Source organism: Panthera uncia (genome assembly GCF_023721935.1).
Source record: "Panthera uncia isolate 11264 chromosome D3 unlocalized genomic scaffold, Puncia_PCG_1.0 HiC_scaffold_8, whole genome shotgun sequence".
Taxonomy (NCBI): domain Eukaryota; kingdom Metazoa; phylum Chordata; class Mammalia; order Carnivora; family Felidae; genus Panthera; species Panthera uncia.
Genome location: NW_026057586.1, coordinates 60378207 through 60402188, shown reverse-complemented (window position 1 = coordinate 60402188; position 23982 = coordinate 60378207). Strand labels below are relative to the sequence as shown.

The following is a 23982-nucleotide window of genomic DNA, read 5'->3' as shown; positions in this document are numbered from 1 at the left end:
AACTGCGTACTCTGCCTTTTCCACCCAACAGTAAACTTAGCTAATTCTGTCATTATGAACTGGTGATTGGCATGGTCCCCATCAGGGAAGTGACAACAGTGGTTGAGTGAACGCTTGCCTCGCAGGAGTGGGGGGCTAGTGTTGCCAGATATTCACATTCTTCAAGAGATTCCAGAAATTTCCGTATCTCAGAGCTGCAGCTTTTAAAATGTGGGTTACTTTTTTTTTCATTTTAGAAAATGCTGCATAGGCCAAACAAAACAAAATAAAACACAACCCAAGTCAAAGCCACCAATTTGTCATCTCTAGTATCCGCCTGCTTTCCTTCAACATAATAAACTGAGAGAAACGCGAAAAAAGGCCTAGTACAAGTTTGAGCCCTCTCTTTTTTTTTTATAGACAAAATAAACTCTTTCTAAAAATGGTCATCCATTAACCAGCAAAACTATTAACCATGATTACAATATCAAATTATAGAAAAACCCAAACACACGCACACACACAAAGGTTTAACACTGTAAGTTGATGTGTTTAAAATAACTGTTTACCTTTTATTTTCCAGAGTTTGCCCCAATTATACCATTTATTTTATATACAAGGGTAAAATACACAGAGAAATACGCTAGGGAAAAATAGAGAACTTGAGGAAATGAGCTTAATGATACTGACCATGGAAGACAATGCCCGTGTTAAAAGGAGAAAGAACCAACACAATAAACAATAAACAAGATACAGAGAGATGTTGAGCGTGTGCATGAGAGATCATAGTTGAGGTATGATGTGCACCCCTTACCTGAGGAGTCTTCAGAGGGCTCCCACCGGTACTGCGGGGTGGAGTACAGGTCGGCTTTGGCGGGGCCGTTCTCTACGGGGAGACTGGGGTGGATGGTGTGGTAGTCTACGGGATTGCCATTCACGGTCACCAGCAGGCCCTGCCAGGGGAGCACGGGGCAAAGGCACAGCTGTGACATCAGTTCCAGTTTTCAATGTGGACATACGACCTCCTTCCCTTACGCTAGAAAGGCATAACTCAACAGTGAAGAACTAAATGGAAGCCGGACAACTAATCAAGTATCCGCTTTAGCAAGATGAATCGCGTACATTCATTCCTGTGTCCAAATCTATTTTCCACAGAATGGTCCCAGTAAAAATTTAATCTGATCTTGTCTTGCACTTCTGCTAAACACCATGCAAGGCACCCTTTGTTCTAGGTATCAAGTGTAAATCCTGGAAAAGGCTGGCTGAGCCTTGCTGATCTGGTGTGATCATCTCTCCAGCCTCTGTTCTGATGGCCTCTCTCCCAGCCATCCCTCCAGCTAGTGCAACTCCAGATCGTTCCTAGGCCCCAGCCAGAGCACCCCTGTCCACACTTAGCACATCTGCGCATAGGACTAATGTAGTCTCATTAGCTGGCACCCCCTCTTGAGATCATTGCTGATGCTTTGCAATTTCTGTGCTGAAGCATTTCGTACACGAAGTGCGATTTCTTGTTTTTTGTTTTTTTTTGTTTTTTGTTTTTTTTTTGCCTCTTTGGCTTTACGATATAAATATATCGTGTGTGTGTCCATGAACATGCAAGACTTCCTATTCAAATTATGTAATAGGTCTACCTGCAGAGCAAAATGCTTTTACAAACTCTCCAATGTGGCTTTTTACAAGTTTAAATATATTTTGTATGACTGTATGCACGCTCATGTTACATGAGTTAGTGTTTTAACAGCAATAAACCAGATATAATTTCTACAAAAAATTATTCAAAAACTTCTGGAAATTTTATAGATTATTAAAATATACTCAAAGGAGCTAATTCCATTTATATCACTTTTACATCACTTACACGAGCATAAATGATAATTCTAAGAATATACTAACATCAGATGGTTTGTAGTCATCTTGGGTCATGGATAAAAGCTGCAAAAAGCAATGCAGGAGACCAATGTTAATATGTAAGCAAAAAGCATGGTAAAGTTTATACATATCTATAAAGTTTTACTTTACACATACCCATTCTTTCAACTAGCTGGATGCTAGTATGTTAAAACTGCCATGCAGAATATAAAGGGACAAGTCATTGAACTGGCTGTTGCTGTTTATTACAACTGTTTTACAGCTGCTGATGTTAACGTTTAATTGTGACAGCAAGCAACCACTCATAAACCACATGACTTCAAAAGCTGATCATGTTTTTCAACTGTTTTGTTCTAATAGAATAAGCTGCTTCATTTAATACTCCTAAGACCCTTTGAGACGTCTGCAAAATTCTGAAAATATTTACTTTTCAAGGAATAGAAGTTTCATAATAAAGCAAAATTGATTTGTAATGTGTGGGTTGAGATTATTTTTAAGATTTGCATATTGTCTACCACAAAATAATTATTACATGACTGTGCTTTAAATTTTTTTGAACGTTTATTTATTTTTGAGAGAGAGAGAGAGAGAGAGAGAGAAATGTGAGAGGGGGAGGGCAGAGAGAGAGTGAAACACAGAATCAGAAGCAGGCTCCAGGCTCTGAGCTGTTAGCACAGAGCCTGATGCGGGGCTCGAACTCACGAGCTGTGAGATCGTGACCTGAGCCAAAGTCGGAGGCTTAACCGACCAAGCCACCCAGGGGCCCTAATGACTGTGCTTTTAAACTATATTAGTGCCAGGTGGTTTGGACCCTCCTCAAATAATAAGCGTTTGCTGTTCTGTGTTCTGCATGATTCTCCGACCATTTTGGATTAGGACTCATTTATAATTATAAACATCACGGAGAGTCCCAAAGAGTTTTAATAATATGGCTCCTATCCATCAATATCTACTATGCTAGAAATTAAAATTGAGGCATCTAAAAATATTTGTTAGTTTGTTCAATTTTTCTTAAAATTTAACATGCTAATAAAAATCATTTTGTTCAAACAGTTGTATTTAAAAAAACCAAACAGCGAAAAAAGTGGTATTATTTTATACTTTTGCGTATCTTTTTAATATCTGGCATAAATGAAGACAGCTGGATTCTCATATCTGTTCGTGTGCTCAATCTGCCATGAGGTGTTATTCTGGCTGAAGTATATGGGGAAAATTTGGCTTCAGCGAGCTATGCAGTTGGAAAAGGAAAGAGTATTTCAAAAGTCTAGCCAGGCAATTGTGGGCAGTTTTTTTTGGTTTGTTTTGTTTTTAATACTACACCAAACTCAACAAGTGGTAGTAACCGGAAGATTAGTTGCAACATGGAATCTGAAAGTCTATCAGTGAACTTTTTACACTCTGTTGCCTTAAAGTCCAATGATGTATTTCACCTGTTGGTGATTTGCTCCAGTGAGTTATACAGTCTCCCAAATACTGACACATTTTGTTACACAATATTTAAAACACACACGTGTTAATATCACCACTGATCTCATCAGAGAGGTGCTCAGTATTGGGAAGTTTTCCAGCTCCGAAGAGTGGACGCAAGTTTTCTAATATTCTAATTTTCACTCATAAGTTCAAGTGTTACCATTGGCAGTAAGTGCTGTCTGTTGCGTGCCTTGAAGTGACGGGCTCACTTCTCTTCTTTTCCAGTAACTATCTGCCAAATACCCATCCCTGAATCACCATAATTTGTCTCCTAGCAGCTCTGTCAAGTGAATCTGGTGTGCGGTGGGCAACGGCTAGTTCAGTTCATGCTTCCTACAACCAGCCAAGTGCTTTTCGTCAAGGTGGTCATCACACGTTTGCAGGTGGTACTTTGTGGCGACTTCCCTTTTTACCACATGGGATATTAAACAGATGTGAGCTCTGATGTGGAGATTTAAAAAAAGAACTGGTAACTATTTCTGGTTCATCAAAGATATTCTTTTTTTTTAAATTAATTTTATTTCATCAAGGATATCCTTAAATGAAATTGGCCTTCCTGCTCTGATTTCTGTGAGTGCGTGGTGGGGAAGGGCAGGACCGCGGCTGTAGGGTTTTGTGCCACGGCCTCGGTCTGTGTTTTTGTGTCATCAGAACAAAGGTCAGCACAGGGGGAAAAGGCACATATTTTAAATATTATTTCAAAAGTAGTTTTGAACTTGTGGATCCCTGTGAGGGTCTCAGGAATCCCCGGCGGTCCACAGACCTCAATTTGAAAAACTCCCGAGCCATCCTCTATCGCTATCTGTCCTTAGTAAAAGGGCCAGGATAACCTGACACATGACGTGATGAGAGAGAGAGAAAGGTTCCTGGAAATCCTCACACATCTAAGGGAACCACATGTACTCCGCACAACTGTCTGCTGTCTTAAGCAGCCCATTCATTGTGTAGCCCTCTCCCTTGATATGGCATGACATGACATGACAGCCATGCTTAGAATAAGAAAGACCATGTGCCTTAGGGAAACTAGCCTGCCACCAAATACGTCAGAGAATCTACTCCTCAATTCTCTAACATGCCAGGAAGTAAATGCTTTGTGTTTGTCATTACCACGTTACAAATGGGCAATTTTTAACAAGTCAATATGGCGCTGAGTTGAGTTCAAAATGGTCAATAAATAATCAAAAGGTTACATTAATTACCCATTGTGACTCACTTTTCTTCATCAACCCATACTGTTGCCTCAGAGTGGTAGGAGATACTTAATCATATTCGTATCGACTGTTTTGTTCTTCTCTAAGTGGTTACTTGAGTTATTATTGGGGCCGGCTACCTGATAGAGTGAAATCATTTTCTGCAATGTATTTCAACACGAAGACTTTCCCTGCCGGTTGGATTGCTTTGTTATATTTTGTTAGTTTAAAATACAAAGTTTTTTTTAATTAAGAACAATCTTTCTTTTTAGGATTAAGAGACTTCAGTAGAAAGTGCTACAATATAAAATGGTGTTCTCATGGGGTATTATGGAACCATGTATTTCCTTCAGAAGCACTGGGTTCTCCTCTCTGAATAGAGCGCTCTGCTCTCGAGACATCAAAATCAAACTATTTCTATAAACTATGAGCAATCTGACTTTGCACGTGATACATGGCTCAGGTTCAGCAACATTAACACAAAAGTAGCAAAATTAGTTAGGAAAACGGAAACGGATTTCTTGTGGCTTACTTTTCTCTCATCCGTTGGGTACTGTGTGGCATACCACAGGCTTCGCCTCCTCTCAGCTGTTATTTGGATGGGGCTACAAGCCAGGGCTCTGTCCTCTTCTTTGGTCCTGTCATCCTGCACCTAAGACACAGAATAACCCACAGGGCCAGCTCTGCTTCCTGGAGCAGTTCCCTCTGTGGCTTGGGCGACCCAGAGAGAGCTTTTCATCTTTGCTCCAGTTTTTAAATTAATGCATACAATATGTGGGGTTTTATCAAGACGCTTTGGGCATGACACCAATACCACCCTGTAAATGCTAAGCACATCAATGTTAAATGTTCCTGATCCCTCCTAGGCCCCGTAAATCACAGAGATACGCTTCAATGTTAAATAGCCACAGTTTCTCGCTGTGTATTCCAAACTGTAGTAGAAGGCAGCTATGTACAGGGTTCTTAAAGGAAAAACTTCCAAAAAAGTGCTCAATGAACTATGTAAGCCATCCATGGACAGTCTTTAATTAAGAAGAAATTTATTAAAGGTGGAATCATCTAGAGCTTATACACATATCTAATGCACAAAACTGTCACCTTGCCTTATGGGACACTGGCCTAAATTAGGCAACTGGTCTAGAAGAGATGATGATGATGGAGAGAGAGTAAGGGGCAGAATACACTGGGTGCTTTTGTATGGTTTCTGAACAAAAGTGCTCCAAAAAAGGGCTTTAACACACCATTGACACCGGAGGGCAGGAAGGGAACTTAGCCTTAGTGCCCAATTTCCTGGTTCTAGTGTGCCAGGGTAGAGTAGCCATGGGGAGCACCCAAATGCCCTGGTGGGAGCCCATATATTATTTAACTCTCGACACCTGTTTCTGTTTCTGTCTCTCTCTCTGTCTCTCTCTCTGTCTCTCTCTCTCTCAAACATGCATCATAGACTTTTACCTCAGGACTCACATTTGATAGCTGACATTTTTCATGAAGGGTGCCAGGTCATCTGGAACTATAATATAACCAGCCACCTGTCTTCCATCAGTGCCTCAATGACAAAGTGCTGTGTCCCAGCACATTTAAAATATAGGCCCCTTGAAATGTTGACACTGGTATGAATTAGGCCCTGTTCTCCACACACCCTTCTAGACACTGTGGTCTGTAATTTTGCTATTAACTCTACCTTCCTTCATCCCCAGATGGCCCAAGGCTGAGGAAGCCAAATGTCTCTTGGGCCTATGGGACTATAATGCGGCCTTCACCCACTATGGAAGCAGGACAACAGGGGTCACATGCTCCTGGCATGCTGGGGGTGCTGAGATACCCCCCAGAGAAAGTGAAGGACACCTGTGACTCTTATTAACTTGAATGCCTTAATTTCCATCCCTCATTGGACACTGTTCAGAGACCATCTCCGTAACATATTTTAATTTCTTTTGTATCCACTTTCATTTGTGCAATGTGCACACCCTTTACCTTCTGTGTGTTTGTGGATGAAATGAACACAATGACTTCACTTGAGAGCATTTTACTGGCACACTCAAACTTTGAGGAGAGAACTGGAGGAAACTGTGACCATAAAATGATGGAGATCCCTTATGACCCCAGAAAACATTTTGTTACATGAAGCTGCTATCGATGGCCCAAAGAAAGACACCATATGAGAATCCTGTGAACAAGGCTGCCTCTGTGGCCCTTGGGTCTGCCTGCCCAGTGGGGACAATGGATCACCGGTGGGGCACAGGACAGCGCCCCATTTCTGCAGGTAGCAGTTCTGCTGGAGACGGACGAGACACACGTCTCACCCAGTTCCACTGTGCTATGTGACTTGGATCCCACTTACTTGTTTGGACTGCTTTTTCTCTTCTGGAATGTCCAGTTCCCCCGGGGCACCTTGCCTAGGGCGATGCTCTATGCCTGGCCCCCAGCTTCATGTCTGAGAGCGTTGGCTTTCAATAAATATTTGCTGTCTGCCTGTCAGATGAACTGAATGGATGTGTAGATACAGTCTTGTGGGTGTGAACACAGAAAAGGCCCTAACCTAGAAGTGACAGGAGAGGAGGCGTGACTTCACGCAGATGGGCTTCCAGTCAGTGAGCTACCCCCGCCCCCCAGAAGGTGCTGGATGAGAGGTGTGACCATCCTTGTCTACACTACTTTCCTGCCTCATGTGCCAACAAGCTCCCTTACAACTGAGCTTCTTATAGTCAATTATGGGGAAAAATGAAAGGGGCTGAAGTTTTCTGTCACCAAAAAAAGGAAAAGAGAGAAGCTACCCAGACTCTCTGGTCCTGCCCTCAAAAGTGCCTTGCCCTTGTTAATACCTCACAGGAATAAATCACTCCTCTGTCGTGCCTGGAGGAGACCCCCAAGTCCCCATGCCTCACAGTGGGGTACTCAGAAGGCTACAGGCCCCGCTGAGAGCTGGGGTGTCCCTATCCCATCCTCAGACGTTAGAGGTCAGAGAAGTTTCTGAAACTCCAGTCACCATGATAACAGGCTGTGTAGTCACTGAAGCTCTCGCTTTGCTGTCAAACATGAGTTTGAATCTGATTTCTACCGCTCAGACAAATGGACCTCTCTAACCTCATTCTCCTCATCTCCAAGATGGGTATGATACTATTCTAATTCTTTCAGAGTTATGCAGTGAATTCAGTGAGATAATGTCTATGGACAGCCCATCGTATGGCATTAAGTGCTCAATGCAAATGTCTTCCATTCTCCTCACCAGGGACCATTCTCAGCAGCACGTGGTGATGTATTGAAGAGACCAGGCTTTGTTACGAGAGCACTTGCATTTGCATAGTGCTCTGTGCTGAAATAAGGCACCAGAACTAGAACACTCCAGTTGTTTTGGAATATAGCATTGACCGCTCAGTAGTTAGTAGCAATGAGCCACTTCTCCTGGAGTTTCCAGGTTCCTTGGCATATCAGATCACCAAAACCTTTTTATCCTTACAAGGGGTTCCTGTAGCCAGATGCGGATCAGAGTTGCCAGCGTATAGTACATCACCAGCAGGACTATGGGGTTGGCATGGTGATACCATGACAGGTCTGGGTTTGCTACGATCTTCCACGTGCTAGAACAGTCCGTTTGAATGACTGATTTGATACCAAACAACCTGTTTAAAAACAAAGAAAAATATCAGAAAAATACAACAAACTATATGTCCCTAACATAAAATAAAAGCAGGTTTTTGGGGGCGCCGGGGTGACTCAGTCGGTTGAGTGTCTGACTTTGGCTCAGGTCATGATCTCACAGTTCGTGGGTTCCAGCCCCGCGTCGGGCTCTGTGCTGACAGCTCAGAGCCTGGAACTGCTTCAGATTCTGTGTCTCCCTCTCTCTCTGCCCCTCCCCTGCTCGAGCTCTGTCTCTCTCTCTCTCAAGAATAAATAAACATTACGAAAAATTAAAAAAAAAATCTTGTTTTTAATATACTCATGAGCTAGTCCTAGGTTAATCCACCCTACTCTAGATATTTCATTACTCTTATATATACAACTACATCTTTATTAGTTTTAATTTCTTTAATGTTTTTTTTTTTTTGTTTTTTGAGAGAGAGACAGACCATGAGCAGGGGAGGGGCAGAGAGAGAGGGAGACACAGAATCCAAAGCAAGCTCCAGGCTCTGGGCTGTTAGCACAGAGCCCGACGTGGGTCTTTTTTTTTTTTTTTCAACGTTTTTTATTTATTTTTGAGACAGAGACAGAGCATGAACGGGGGAGGGGCAGAGAGAGAGGGAGACACAGAATCGGAAACAGGCTCCAGGCTCCGAGCCATCAGCCCAGAGCCTGACGCGGGGCTCGAACTCACGGACCGTGAGATCGTGACCTGGCTGAAGTCGGACGCTTAACCGACTGCGCCACCCAGGCGCCCCCCGACGTGGGTCTTGAACCCACGGACCGTGAGATCATGACCTGAGATGAAGTCGGACACTTAACCAACTGAACCACCCAGGTCCCCCTATACAACTACATCTTTAAATGACATATGTATGCATGTACATAATATACATATAAAATATACATCCTGAAATCATACACACACACTAACACACACACACACACACACATATGTGTGTGTGTGTGTGTGTTAGTATGTGTGCATGTGTGCAAAATCGATGCCAATATTGTTTTCATACTGGTTGAAAAATCTAATACTATCTAATCCAATACTATGTAATATTAATACCATTAATCTAAGTCCTTGCTCCTTTTAAAAATTTACATTTAAAAATATTATTTATTTTTGGGAGAGTGCAAGTGGGGACGGGACAGAGGGGGACAGAAGATCTGAGGAGGACTCTGCATTGACAGGTTGACAGTGGTGAGCCCAGTGTGGGGCTCGAACTCACGAAGCACAAGATCATGACCTGAGTCGAAGTCAGATGCTCATCTGACTGAGCCACCCAGGTGCCCCTAGAAATTTACATTTTAATTGCCATTCAGCCCTATTAAATCCCCGCATTACTGAAATGTCAAGTATGTGGTAACATGTTACTAAGTTCAGCTAAATGAGCACTTACTTTGTTTTTAGCAGGATTTAGCATTAGCTCTTCAGCTAATGCTGATGTTATTGGGCAAATATTGGAATTGGACTCAATTCTGTGATTCAGTCATAAAAGCCAGATTATTATATACTAGAGTTTCTGGAAGATACGTTTCTGTCAAATTTTATTTATGGGCAATTTATCTTAAAGCCTTATAATTAATTCTTTATTTTGAAATATAACTTTATGAGGCTTATTAAATTTTGAAATGATTTTATGTTATTTCTACTATATAACAGAATGAATCTGATTAGATATTGGGAAATTATATAGACATGATTCATTTAGAAATTCACTTTATATGGACTTTTTCTAAGAAAGGATTTTACAAAGTGAATAAAACTTTTACATGAAATGAGTCTCGTATGTCTCTCGGTGCCTGGGCGGCTCTGTCGGTTAAATGTCCTTGATTTTGGCTCAAGTCATGATCTCATGGTTCATGAGATCAAGCCCCGCCGTTGGGCTCTGTGCTGACAGCATGGAGCCTGCTTGGGATTCTCTCTCCCTCTCTTGCTCTCTGCCCCTCCCTCTGCTCACGTGAGCTCTCCCTCTCAAAATAAATAAATAACCATTAAAAAAACACAAAAAGTGAGTTTCATGTCTTTCTACTGTTTGTATCTTTCATATGTGAACTTCCTTTAATTTTTAAGTTACATTCTTCATTCAGTTATAAGCTCTTCAAGGACTGCATGCCCATCACTCGTAAAACCACGTGGAAAACCTCTCAGGGCTACTACTGTTTTCTCTTACGAGGCTAGTGCCGTATTAGTGAATTGTTCGACATAGATTTTAAAGAGAGCTAAATAGAAACTAAACTTTCTTCAATTTTATCAGAAAAAAATAAGTTAACTAGAACTTGCTCTTCCTATAGGTCTTTTCTTCCCAAGTCTAGGCAGATTTTTTTACAGTTAGCATTAGAAAGAAAATTTCCTGCTAACAAAACTTATGTCCCTCTTAGAGTGGTAGAACACTGGGAAATTGTTTTTGCAGTCCAAGATTAAAACGTCAATTTCTTGTATACAGTGCACAGAACTGAAAGTGTTTACATTTAGAATCAATTGTTAGCTGAAAGTCTCTGTTTTAACGAAGCGGTAGGTTTCAGCCCCCAAGTCTCTCGTCTTCCTGTCCCACAGCTAGCACACATGCTAGAAATGACCTCCTCGATCATCAGTTTCCAAATACCTGTCTTGCCCCATCTGAAAGTCTGTAGGGATTTCTGCAGCTGTCTGTAAACTGAACCACGTGCCTCCTAAAAGACTCGGTATCACATCGAGACCCCACACCTTACCGTTGATATCATAGTTTATTCCAAACTGATTTTGCACATTTTATAAGAATACTGAGAATCAGTCTCACGTTTTGTACAATGAGTACGGACTAACAGACATGGATACAAGCTACAGAATGACTGACTGTTGTACTTGTAAGGAACGTTTTCTAACAGAGCTATGGAAATATCATTAAGACCTAAGAGTTCTCTTTTCTTGCAAGAAAGAAAGAATTTTTTTTTTATTTAAGTAGGCTAGCTCCTATAGAAAGAATTCCTATACAAGATGGGAAGTTTGTACTTCAAGTTTCATATCCTGTCTGGTGCTAAAATTCTAGGAGGCTGTGCAACATCCAACTGTTATTTGACTTGCTTATTAACTTTTTATTGGGAACCTCACATAGTCCAGAATTGCTTCGTAGTACTGATGATACAAAGAAAAGTGAAACCGGAGGGCCTTGCCTCCAGGAAGTGACTCTTGATCTAACCGCAGTGATGTAACGTGACATGCTCCTTTGGGAGAGCAAGATGTGACAGAAACCTTTCCTGTCTGTGGCTGTTTCTGTCTGGGAAGGGTAGTCAGGAAGAAGAATGTGGCATGTCAAGATAGTCCAAAAAGGGGAGATGAGTAAATGAGAGAAAAGAGGAGTCCTGTATAATGGCCAGGCTGTGGGACTGGGCTGGGAAGAGAGAGAAACTGGGCACAGTGAGAAGAGCACCCTATTTTTTGTTACGGGAGCATCATTGGATATTTATAAGCTTCTTCCTGTCTTGATGATTCCCACACAACTGCTAGTGCCCTTGCAGTAGCCCTAGTTCAAACTGGTTGAATAAAAGTATCTGTATTGTTTCTCAGTCATTAAAGTATGTAAAAATGACTATCTTTTATCTCTCTCTCCATAGAAATGTCTCTTTGCCAGAGAAGTATATGATGACACAACTTTGGAGTAATGAATTCCTGTTTACTGCTTATTTAGAAGCAGAAAGATAAAGCTTCTCAGATCTTCTGTGTATTTGGACTATCCTTGGACCCCAGGCCAGGTCTATCAATAACAGATGGGAGTGCATTTGGTAGATGGCTCACAGTGTCTGAAAATCCAGTTCCTTGTAAAGCCTAATGGAATTGGGGGTGGGCAGAGGGTGTAAGCACGTGGACAAAGAAGGGACATTTTCCTGGCGATTTTATGCTAACTGCTTAAGATCTCACAAACTCTTCTAGTTTTCAGAGTACGGCTGGAGACAGCTTCCTGTGTGATAGTCAATTCCCAGTGGAAACAGATCAGCCTCTTGGGCTACACACTCCTGGCTTGGTATCTGGCCAGTCTTGCTCTATTTCACTCCCAACATCCTGTCCACAGAACAGGTCCTCAGCTTCTCTTCCTGCACAATTACAACGTAAAGGGCAGTCTCTAGTTTCTCTCCCTTCCACAGCATGACCATTCCCAGAGTAACCTTCAAGAAGGTTCGGGTTCAGCATGCCACCTTCCCCTTCCTACTTCCTATTCATTCACTGCCTGGAGAATACCCCCAAATGCCAGCAAAGTATTGCGCATGTTAGCAGCCAGGTCTCCTCTCCTTTCTCCCTGACGCCATCAACCCAAGCTGCACTAGACTATATGGGGGTTATCGTAAAATCTTGGTCCCCTTGGTCTTGCTACTTCTTGTTTTACCAGGGTTATTTCCAGGTAGTTGTGACTTTTTTGGGGGGATTGCCAAATCAATGATTGAGGTGTATGTGCCAGGTAAGCGTTGTCCACTCCTTGGCAATGCAAATCCAAGGTAGCAGGCCAGGCAGGGTTCACAGACTCTCAAACAGATATCTCTCTGGACAACTCCAGGACAAGCCTCACCCCAACCGTATCTCATAATCTATACATATCCATGCATTCCTTCCATGTATGCTCATCCACCTTGAATTATTGCAGAGGTCCCCCAGGATACCAGTGGCCAGGAATACATAATTATATTACCACCATAGCCCATCCCCTGAACCCTCATGCTAATTTATGGTAGTTGTTTTTGCTGAAAGCATCAATTCTTGATTCTTTCTTTTGGCCCAGATGGTCTCTACAGTAAATGTGAATTAATACTCCAAAACCAATCTCCATCCCTCTTCATTTTGGCTTCTTTTTCCTATTCCTTTCTGTTTTGGTGGGATAACCTTGATATCATCAAGGCCTAGCTCTTGGGAGCTAGGGAACCAACCTCTGGGAAATGTATGATTTCTAACTGGAATAAATTTGTCCTTCCCAGTGTATCCACAATAACTATTTGTAGTCACGGTTTGTAATTGCATTATTGTTAGCTTATGTCTCTGCCCAGCTCGATTCTACTTTCTTCAAAAAAGGATACGTGGGGGCGCCTGGGTGGCTCAGTCACTTGGACATCCGACTTCAGCTCAGGTCATGATCTCGCAGTCTGTGGGTTCAAGCCCCGCGTTGGGCTCTGTGCTGACAGCTCAAAGCCTGGAGCCTGCTTCGGAATCTGTGTCTCCCTCCCTTTCTGCCCCGCACCCCCCCCCCCACTCATGCTCTGTCTCTCTCACTCTTAAAAATGAATAAATGTTAAAAAATTAAAAAAAAAAGGGTATGTGTTTTGCCACCTTGCTTTGATGGATGTGCCTAGTGTATAGCAAGTATTAAGTGTAAGCTTACTGAGTTGAATTAAAAGCACTAAACACTAAGTTATACCATAAAGTTATCATAGGCGACCATGGTTATATAGGAGAAGTAGAGACTAAGGGATAGCAAAGTTCCTCCTTTGGAAAAAGAAAAAGAGAAAGACAGGATGGAAAGGAACTATATCACATGTGCATTCTAGAATTTTAGAGAAACATTGCTGTGGCTTAGGCCACACCATCCATGATTTTAGTGCCCTCGGTCCGGGAAATAAGAACACAGAATAAGAGCATAACAAAGGCATCACAAGAACACTTTCGCTAGACAATATCTTGCATCATATGGAACGGATAATTATTTTTGTTCCCTACAGGTTGCCAAGAAGAATCTTGAACTTCACCTTTTGGATGGATCAATAATGAAATGTATATAGTCAAGAAGTAACTTTTTTTTTCAGCCCAAGAGCTCTCCAATTAAGAAGCAATGAGAGATTCAAATATCCAATAAGAGAAAAATATGGAGCAGCCTGGATGGTTCCTTCAAGACCCCCAAACTGCACTTTACTCAGCTTATTATGTCTAAAAATTCATTCCAAGCCTTATGCTAGAAGAGGACATCACAGCTACAGGAAGTGTCTCTGACCACAGCCCTTTGGTTATTCTTCCCCCGCCCCAGTGTGCAGCTGACTCTCTCAGCTCCATTGGGGCTCTGGGGGCTCACTGTCAATGCCTCTCCACCTGCCAGGGAGCACTTGTTTTGCACTTTTTTCCTCTGCCTCCAAAGCACTCATAACATCTGAAAGCATTCGGTGAATGTGAATTGGCAGCATATTTGTTCTGATTCACACATGTTGGCAACTTTATAAAAACTCCACCTGTTTTCAGGTTTACTCCAGACCATATCTGTTTGGTCGTTAGTCATATAGACACCCAGCAATTTGAAAAAAAAAAAAAAAACAAAAAACCCACTATGTAATACTGAAAAAAATACCACGTTTTAAAATAATTTATTTGTGGTAAAATACACATAACATAAAAATTTTCATCTTAAATGTTTGAGGGTCCAGTGCAGTCATATTAACTATACACGCAGGGCTCTGCAACCAATCTCGAGAACTATTTCATCGTGCAAAACTGCAACTCTGTACCTGTTAAACGATAACTCCCTATTCCCCCCTTCCCACAGCTCATGGCACCTTAACCATTCTAATTTCTGTCCCTATGGATATGACTTCTCTAGGTACCTCATACACATGGAATCATGTAGTATGTGTCCTTTGTGTCTGGCTCATTTCACTGAGCATTATGTCCTCAAGGTTCATCCACGTTGTAGCATGCATCGTAATTTCCCTCCTTTTTGAGGTCGAAGAATATTCCATTGTATGTATAGACCATATTTTATTTATCCATTTCTTTATAGATGGACATTTTTCCCTTTAAATAATTATAAATAATGCTGCTATGACCACACATGTACAATTCTCTCTTCAAGTCCTCGCTTTCAATTCTTTTGGACATATACACAGAAGTAGGACTGCTGGATCATATGGTAATTCTATCTGCAATTTTTTGAGGAACCTTCGAACCTTCCATCATGGCTGTGCCATTTTACATTCCTGCCAACAGAGCAGAAGGGCTCTAGTTTCCCCATATCATTCCCAACACTTGTTATTTTCTATTTTTTGATAGTAGCCATCCTAATGGGTGTGAGGTTGGGCAACACACTTTTTATTTAGCCTTTTCTTCTCCAGAGCTCAGGGCTCTTTATAATCTAGACCTCTTATGATACAGGGAGGCATATCCTTCAGTTAAATAAACACTGCTAACTAGAATGGATTAGTACACAGTTAGGTTGATAGAAGCCTGGGCAGGTTTTAAATCCTCTTATGAAACCAGGGAATCTATTCTTTCCAACTAGAGTAAAATGACTGTTTTGGGGTAACAACTGTCTGGAGAAACTATCTTTTAACAATCTTCGCATTTTAAACTTAGATCCTTTAATGAAAATAAATGGGGGACTGAATGGAGGGAAGAAATAGAGAGGGAAGGAGAGGAAGCTATTTCTCAGGGAGTCTGCGTGCCAAGTGCAGGCTGTAGAGCAGAAACCAAGCTCAGAAAGGAGGAGGCTTCCCAAAGAATCCGCGCAGCTCCATCAAGATGAAGATTTTCACATTGTCAGAACTCCAGGGTGCTCAGCCATTTCTATTCTCACTCAGACTTCCCCCCCGTCCCTGCTAAGGAGTTTGATGGCAGATGCCAAGGGTCCCAGTGCTCACTATGGAGAGCCCCCATGCTGAGTATTGTGGAGGTTCACGAAATACAAGAAGCCAACCAGCGGTCATTATCACTGACCAGTTGTACACACTTACCTGACTCAGGTGAGTATCCAGGAACAAGTAGCAAGTAGAATTCAAAGAGGGAAAGGTGAAGCCTCATCTCTGTAAACCAGTCGGGGTTCAGAGGGAAGCACAGAGCCTTTGAGTATAAAGCCAGCCATAACTACAGCTGCCCAGAAAAGGTCTTCGGGGACCTGACACTTTACACAAACATGGGTACCCTAAAGAAGCTTGTGGAAGTAACTCAGGGGAAAATCACCAACCGCCTAAAAATAACTGACTTTTCTTTTTCTTCCATCTCTGCCTACTCTTTCCCGATTCTAAGGACCATAAGTCTAAGGGTAACAAAATGTGGGTTTATTTTTTATTTTTAAAATTTTTTTATGTTTATTTCGGAGACAGAGAGAGACAGAGCATGAGTGGGGGAGGGGCAGAGAGAGAGGGAGACACAGAATCAGAAGCAGGCTCTGAGCTGTCAGCACGGAGCCTGGTTCGGGGCTCGAACTCACAAACCGTGAGATCATGACCTTGAGCCGAAGTCGGTCGCTCAATCGACTGAGCCACCCAGGCGCCCAAATGTGGGTTTATTTTTAAAGGTTAAAAAAATGTGATGAAGAGTCAGTGGTATATATTCTATAATATTTTGATTATAAAATGAATCCCTTGAATTAAATGGCTTTAGCATGAACTCATAATAAACTTGAAAATAATCAAAAGCTATAGGGCTAATGGAAAGAACAGGAATATATGTAAAGACTCACATCCTGCCTCAATTATCAGCTGTGTGACCTTGCATATGGCCTTTAACTTTTTTGAGCCTCAATTTCTTCACATGGAAAATGAGGCTAGTAAATATGTATCTTTAAAAAATATTTTCTATGTTTATTTATTTATTTAGAGAGAGAGAGAGAGAGCACGTACAAGCAGGGGAGAGACAGAAAGAGAGAGAGAGGATCTCAAGCAGGCCCCATGCTTTCAGTGCAGAGTCCAATGTGGGGCTCGATCCCATGAACTGGGAAATCATGACCTGAGCCGAAACCAGGAGCCAGACGCTCAACCGACTGAGCCACCCAGGCGCCCTGCAAATACATATCTTGAAAAGATACCGTGAGGATTAGAAACGATAGTTGTAAGACTTGGAAATACTTCTCATGCCAGTTCAACTTAGAATTGTTGAAATGGGGTTTGCAAATATCTTATGTAAAATAGTTTCAGATTGCAAGCAATATGGCCAGTACATTTCTTTTAAAATCAGACAGGTATTAATTTCTTTCTTGTATAAAAATACAGACTCAGTTCAAGCTGGAATGATATATCTATTTTTTGAACAGCAGTATATATAGCTAATATTTGGATTTGGTGATGTGAATGAGAAATAAATGGAGAATAGTTTCTTGATGGTATATTCAGGTTATAATCTAAATATTCACATATACTTTCTTCTCACACTGAGAACATACCTTTCCCGCCCCAAGGAACACCATTTCAAAATTCTACCCAGTTATACAACTCACCAGCTGGATCCCTATGTGATGCTTGGTCATTTCTTACAGTTCAAGAAATACTCCATATAGTTCTGCAAAATTGCACTGAACAGTAACACCACAACAGCAAAATCTCCCATTGGAAACATGGAATATGGACAACACACTACAGCCACCAGGCTGTAGTTATTATCAAATCCTGCTAGATGCTGGGCATGAACTGAGACATCTTCCTGCCCGGCAGACCAGTAAGTCTCTTGCTGGAAGTTCTTGGTTCCTCTAACTGGGAGGGACTTCCTTGCCCACTGTGTCTCATGACCTGTTGATCTCTGCCAATACGAATCCCATTCATTCCCCAGACCCATCTCAAATGTTGTGTGTGGTTGACATTTTGGTTTATTTAACATCTAGGGTCTTCATTTAACCACAGATCACAATGTCTTATAGTATTAGTCTTCTTTGATATGTCTGTGTACTGTATCTTAAGAGCCAATATCATGCAGTTCTTAGCATCTTCTATAGCATCTACAATAGTTTTATGAACAGCCCATACTCAGAATAATTATAAGGGTGGCCCTAAGAGTAGCCTTACTAAAACATGTTCAAGAGTAATTCAAAATATTGACTACATGTTTTAGATTTCATTCACGTAATCAATGTAAAATTAATGCCGTATTCACAAGCATTGCAAACGGTTCCAAAGACTCAGGTATGAAGCTCTTAAAATGGCTGTTTCTCCAGTCAGTTTGACACTGATTGTTCTACCAGATTCCATACCTCACTTAACAGCCCAAAGGTAAATGGTTCCAGGGTGGTTGAATCTGTGATGAATCAGTAATGTGTATTCTCTTTTCCCTGCTATTGTCCTCTCATGATTCTTCTTTCATGGGCATGACATAAGTGTTTCAGCTTCAGACAAAATATCTTCACAAAAATTCATTGAGAGGTAGAGAAAAGGGGAATCTCCTTTCCAGAGCTTTATATTTGCAGCTCTAAGTTTCTACCTAGAATCACTTCTCTGCAGTCTGCAAAACACCCTGTAATGTTTTGGATAGAGTCTGTTGTTTCTCTAAGAATATCTTTATTTGAATTTTATTTTTTCCACCTACATTTTTCAATACAAAATTATACACTGATGGGTATAAAAAAATTTTTTTTTTATTTCTGCAGAATTTTAAAGATGTTGTCCCATTGCCTTTTGATGTACATCATTTCTGGCAAGAAGTCTGTGACAATTCTTATCATTATTGCCTTGAACCTACTGTATTTGGTACTGTATTTTGAAACCAACCACTGTGTTGGGTCACTTTTAATATTTTTCTCTGCCATGGGTATTAAAACACTTAATTATACTGCACGTTGGTGGAACTTTTTTGTGTTTGTATTGAGGTTTATGGAACTTCTTGGATTTGTGGGTTTCTATACATCACCATTTGGGGGGAACACTTGCTCATTATTTACGAAAATATTTTTTTTCTGTCCTCGTACTTTTCTAAGACTCCAATTACACTTATATCAAACCTTTTAAAACTATCCTACAGGCCACTGTGGTTCTGTTTACAACTATTAATTTTTTGATCTCTTTTCTCTCTTTGTGTTTCAGTTTGAATAGCTTCTATTACCCTGTATTTAGTTTATTGATCTTTTCTTCTGTGGTATCTAATTTGCTCTTAAGCCCATTTGATGGGTTTATTTTATCTACGGTATTTTTTTAAACCTCTCCCAGTTCCATTTGTTCTTTTTGTACATTCATTCTTTTTTTTAACGATTCCATTTCTGTCTTCTTTATGTTCATGTTCTTTAATCTTGAAAATAATTAGAAGAGCTGTTTCAAAGAGCTTGTCATTTCTAGGTCATTTCTTGATTATTTTTCCTTGATTCTGTATATGTCTAATAATTTTCAACTGGATCCCGGACATTGTAAGTTTTATATTGTTGAGTGTCTGGATTTGTTTGTCTTCCTTTAAAGAATGTTGAGTTTTGTTTTGGCAGGTAGTTAAGTTCCTTGCAGATCAGTGTTATTCTAGCAGGCTTGTTCTTAAGTTTGATCACTGTGGGTGTGGAGTGGCCTTTACTGTGTAACTAGTTTAACAGGCTTTTAAAAAATATTTGTTTTGAGAGAGAAAGAGAGAGAGAGAGACAGAGAAAGAGAGAGAGAGAGCACGAGCAGGGGAGGGTCAGAGAAAGAGGGAGAGAGAGAATCCCAAGCAGGCTCCATGCCGCCAGTGCAGAGCCCAATGTGGGGCTCAAACTCACAAACTGCCAGATCATGACCTGAAGCTGAAGTCAGACACTTAACTAACTGAACCACCCAGGTGCCCCAACAGTCAGACTTTTAACGGTTAGACTCAGCAGTCTCTCTATTCTGACTAGCTAGAACTAAAATGTTTTCCCAATCCTATCTGAGCTCCAGGAGTTACTGAGTTTATACGTTCTCAATATTTGTTCCTTCCCCCAGGAGTCTTGATTTGTCTGGTTTCATGGAGTCTCACTCTGCATGCACAGCTTAGAATCCAGCTAAAGTATCTGGGTGACCCCGTGCAGATTTCCAGAGCTTTCTCTGTCCTGCTTCCTTCTTTCCATTAGTCTTTACCGCAAGTTTCAGCCCCCTCAGCTTCTCTCTTTCTACAGCCCAGCAAGACCACCGTGCTCTTCTTAGGTTCACTATTCAACACAACGTGCAGTGAATGCTAAAAGGTGGAAAGCTGGGGGCATCACAGAGCTCATCTTGGTTGTTTCCCTTCTGCCAAGCATCACACTCCTATACTTCCAACTGTGAAGTGTTCAAAAACAGTTGTTTCATATCTGTTGTCTATTTTTCGCCTTGTGGCAGGAAGGCTGGTCCTGTATACTTTATATAACTTTTAAACACCAGCCAAAGCATAAGAGACTCTTAAAAACTGAGAACAAACTGAGGGTTGATGGGGGGTGGGAGGGAGGGGAGGGTGGGTGATGGGTATTGAGGAGGGCACCTTTTGGGATGAGCACTGGGTGTTGTATGGAAACCAATTTGACAATAAATTTCATATACTGAAAAGAAACCACCAGCCTGGCTAATACACACATATACTGGCATAATGATATCCAGAAGTAGGGTATTCTACTTAGAAGATTTTTACCATAGATTTACTAATCTGTAAACACAATGGGAATAATAAATACCTCCATTCCAAAAACCCATGCATAAAAATAAATGATTGTGTCCTTGGCTCATGTTTTCTCTTCTGGCTTCATTTCAGACACAACCCCAAAGCTTTCCAGGTTGTTGTCAGCAGGAGCATTGGTCATGTGTCACCAGAGGAACATTTTCATTGAGATTCCTTCTCCTCTTGTGTGTCTCACCCTTGACAACATATACCCGACATGAATGCACATTCTCCTATATATCCCTTCCTGCTCACCTTCCTTTAACTCTTACCAAAGAGCCCCAGGAAAATTTCTTCTTTTCTTTTCACTCTATCTCCATATTATTTGTAAATCTTGAAGTGATTTACATGACAAATTATAAACACAGCAGTGCTAACGATAAGTGTGTTTTGGGGAAAATCAAAAGTTACATATTTTGTAATGACAATAGGTGTCAGGCCAAGTTCAATCACTTTCTAAAACTTGTTTCCCAAACTATCTATGAGGACCATTCAGGAAATACCTATCCATTGCGTACAAATACATGTGTAAAATATAAGAAAAAGCAATTAACAGAAAATAATCCCATGCCTGAATGCCACAGCAATGCCAAACTGCTACATAGGTTTTAAATGCTTTCTCTCTTTAAATAGATTTGTGTATTTAACTTGTTGAAAATCTGCTTCAAACAAGTCGTGGACCTGCAATGATCTGCAACATAGAGTATACAGAAGTCCTTGTCCGAATATTGTCAGTAGTCTATCACTATGGATTGACCATCTCTAATTAACCTTTTCCTCAGACACGTCTTTCAAAATAAACATTTAGAGCTTTTCTTCCCGATATAATTAATGTTCTTAACACAACCAATATAACCCATGATAACTAAAATTTCCTTATAGGTGTGTGTGTGTGTGTGTGTGTGTGTGTGAGAGAGAGAGAGAGAGAGAGAGAGAGAGAGAGATTCTTTAAGATTGTTGAAGAAACGCTAACACATGTTTTCTGTTGCGCTTCGTGTCATCAGGGTGTCTGACAGCTAGTTAGAAGAGAAGCTCCCTGATCCAGCACTGTAGATGGAATGTTGGCACCCCAAAGCACTTCCTGCTTAAATCTCTGACCTGGAAAGAACAGAAGGAACCAGGTCAGGATCTGCTGGCCTCCGGCCAACCAAGGGGATCAGCTCTCATGGGTGAAAAAGAAGGCAGGGACCTGGTGACTACCCACGGCCATACTTCGTGTTGGATGTGATCAACATCTCTCTTTGCAACTTTGTATTTAGTGAGGATAGGCTGGAGAGTCTATCCTTCCACTCCAAAGTTTCTAAAAATAGCACAAGCCAAAAGACAGCCAAAAAACAGAGGCCTGATCATTTGGATTAAGCTAGCTTTCATAAATAAAACTTGAAAGCTAACATCTATATCTAACCCAAATAGATCAGGAGCTCCACGGACCTCTGGAACTGGACCACAGTGAAATCTGTGTGCTTCTTATATGTGGTATAAGTCACTATCTTTAAGTAAATAGAGTCCATCTTAAATTAAGATGGTTTTGAACACACTATGACTTTTTTTTCCAAGATTTGTAAAAGATTTAAGATCTTTCATGACCTCGCAGCCAATGTTACGAACACTCAGTCCATTATATGGTAGTACACTCATAGAGGTATGAAGTTTCTGGTAATTTGTCTTAGTATTTTTGTCCTTTTAATTAAAAATAATCAATTTTAGCTTTCAGATTTTTCCTGTTGTATATGTGACTTTGAATTATTTACTTATTGCATATTTTGGAGAGTTCTAACAAAAACCACCTGAAGCTTCTTTTCCTATCCCCTTTAGAACTGTGATGCATTTTTTAATGTTTCATTTATTTCTTAAAGAGAGAGAGAGTGCAAGAGGGGGAGAGGCAGAGACAGAGAGAGAGAGGGGGACAGAGGATCCAAAGCGTACTCCATGCTGACAGCAGCCAGCTGGATGCGGGGTGTGAACTCATGAACCGTGAGATCATGAACTGAGCTGAAATCAAGAGTTAAAAACTCAAACACAGTACTGAAGGCACTAAAGCTCCATCTATTATCCAGTAAATGTGGGAATAAAAGGCCAAAAGCTGTGTACTATTTTGGTGAATGCTTGAGGGAATACAATTTTTCCTTGAGTTAGTTTTCATTCTCTTATAGTCTTGCTTAAATTGAAAAGAGCAATGTGTCTGGAGGAAAGAAAAAGAGAAAGGAATAAATTTAGGTGCATTCAACAGGTGCCAATACAGGCAAGATAAAGTCCATTTTTGAAGTATCAGAGGGAAGAAGAATCCTATAATAATTTGCCCACAATGCAAGGGGCTGAATGAAACCACATATAAATAAAATGATTTAAAATTTTTAAAACTGGGTGTAAAGACAGAATTTATAAAACACACATAGATACCCCTTGCTTAGATAAAACAGTTATTAGCGTTCTGCCATATTTGCTTCTCTCACATTTAAGCAAAAAAAAAAAAAAAAAAAAAAAAAAAAGGTTAGTGGCATACCTAAAGCCTTGCCCATTATTCTTTCACTCCTCCCCCACCTTCTTCAAACACTATGTAGACATTAGTGTGTATCATTTCCATGAGCATTTGCTCACTCGCTACATATGTCTACAACTATAAATAATCCATACTATTTTTATGTGAGCTTGACTTCATAACAGTGGTCGTATTTGCATATACTCTTATGCACATATATAATAGAGTTCATTTTTTTTAATGTTTATTTTTTGAGAGAGAGAGAGAGATAGAGAACACAAGCAGAGATGGGACAGAGAGGGAAGGAAACAGAATCTGAAGCAGGTTCCAGGCTCTGGGCTGTCAGCTCAGAGCCTGACATGTGACTTGAACTCACGCACTATGAGATCATGACCTGAGCTGAGCTGAAGTCACACGCTTAACCGATTGAGCCATCCAGGTGCCCCTATAATAATAATATTAATTTCTGGGTATTATTTCTTGGTATAAATAAAGAGTACTCTAAAAATCCAGAAATGGAATATTTGACAGGAGTAGAAAAATACAAGTTTCATTAATTTGTGGGAAAAATGTACTAAAAATAAAGGCAACATTAAGGTGACATAAAGGTCTTCAAGTCCTCAATATTTTCTGAGCCTTTGCTTCTTATGTGCAGCTTTTTCTTTGGCACTTTTTCAAAGCTTCTTTAGAATCTATGTGTTTGATAGAGACAAATTCTTGTATATGTGCATATTTAAGGATGTTTATTGGGCATGGACAGTAATAGGACAAAGCTACTAACTTTCTAAATGAACATGACAGGGTATATCCAAATAAGTCATGGCATATCCATATATGTTATGGAATACTATGTAGCCATTAAAAATAATAAAGAATATTGGGGCACCTGGGTGGCTCAGTCAGTTAAGTGACCGACTCTTGGTTTTGGCTCAGGTCATGATCTCATGGTTCATGAGTTCAAGCACTGCTGTCGGGCTCTACACTATGGAGCCTGCTTCAGATTCTCTCTCTCCCTTTATCTCTGCCCCTCCCCTGCTTTCTTTCTCAATCTCTCTCTCTCCCTCCCACTCTCAACATAATTAAAAGCTTAAAAAAAT

The 23982-nt window shown here is 40.8% G+C and overlaps 1 protein-coding gene across 1 annotated transcript in view; it reads right to left on the bottom strand.

Moving 5' to 3' along the window:
- Positions 1–23982, bottom strand: part of PIEZO2 (piezo type mechanosensitive ion channel component 2) — a 471937-nt gene that overhangs the window by 129055 nt on the left and 318900 nt on the right. Inside the window, 4 exon segments of the mRNA XM_049620442.1 lie at positions 794–932; positions 1873–1911; positions 5041–5160; positions 7966–8128. Of these exon segments, the coding sequence (XP_049476399.1) occupies positions 794–932; positions 1873–1911; positions 5041–5160; positions 7966–8128 (461 nt within the window).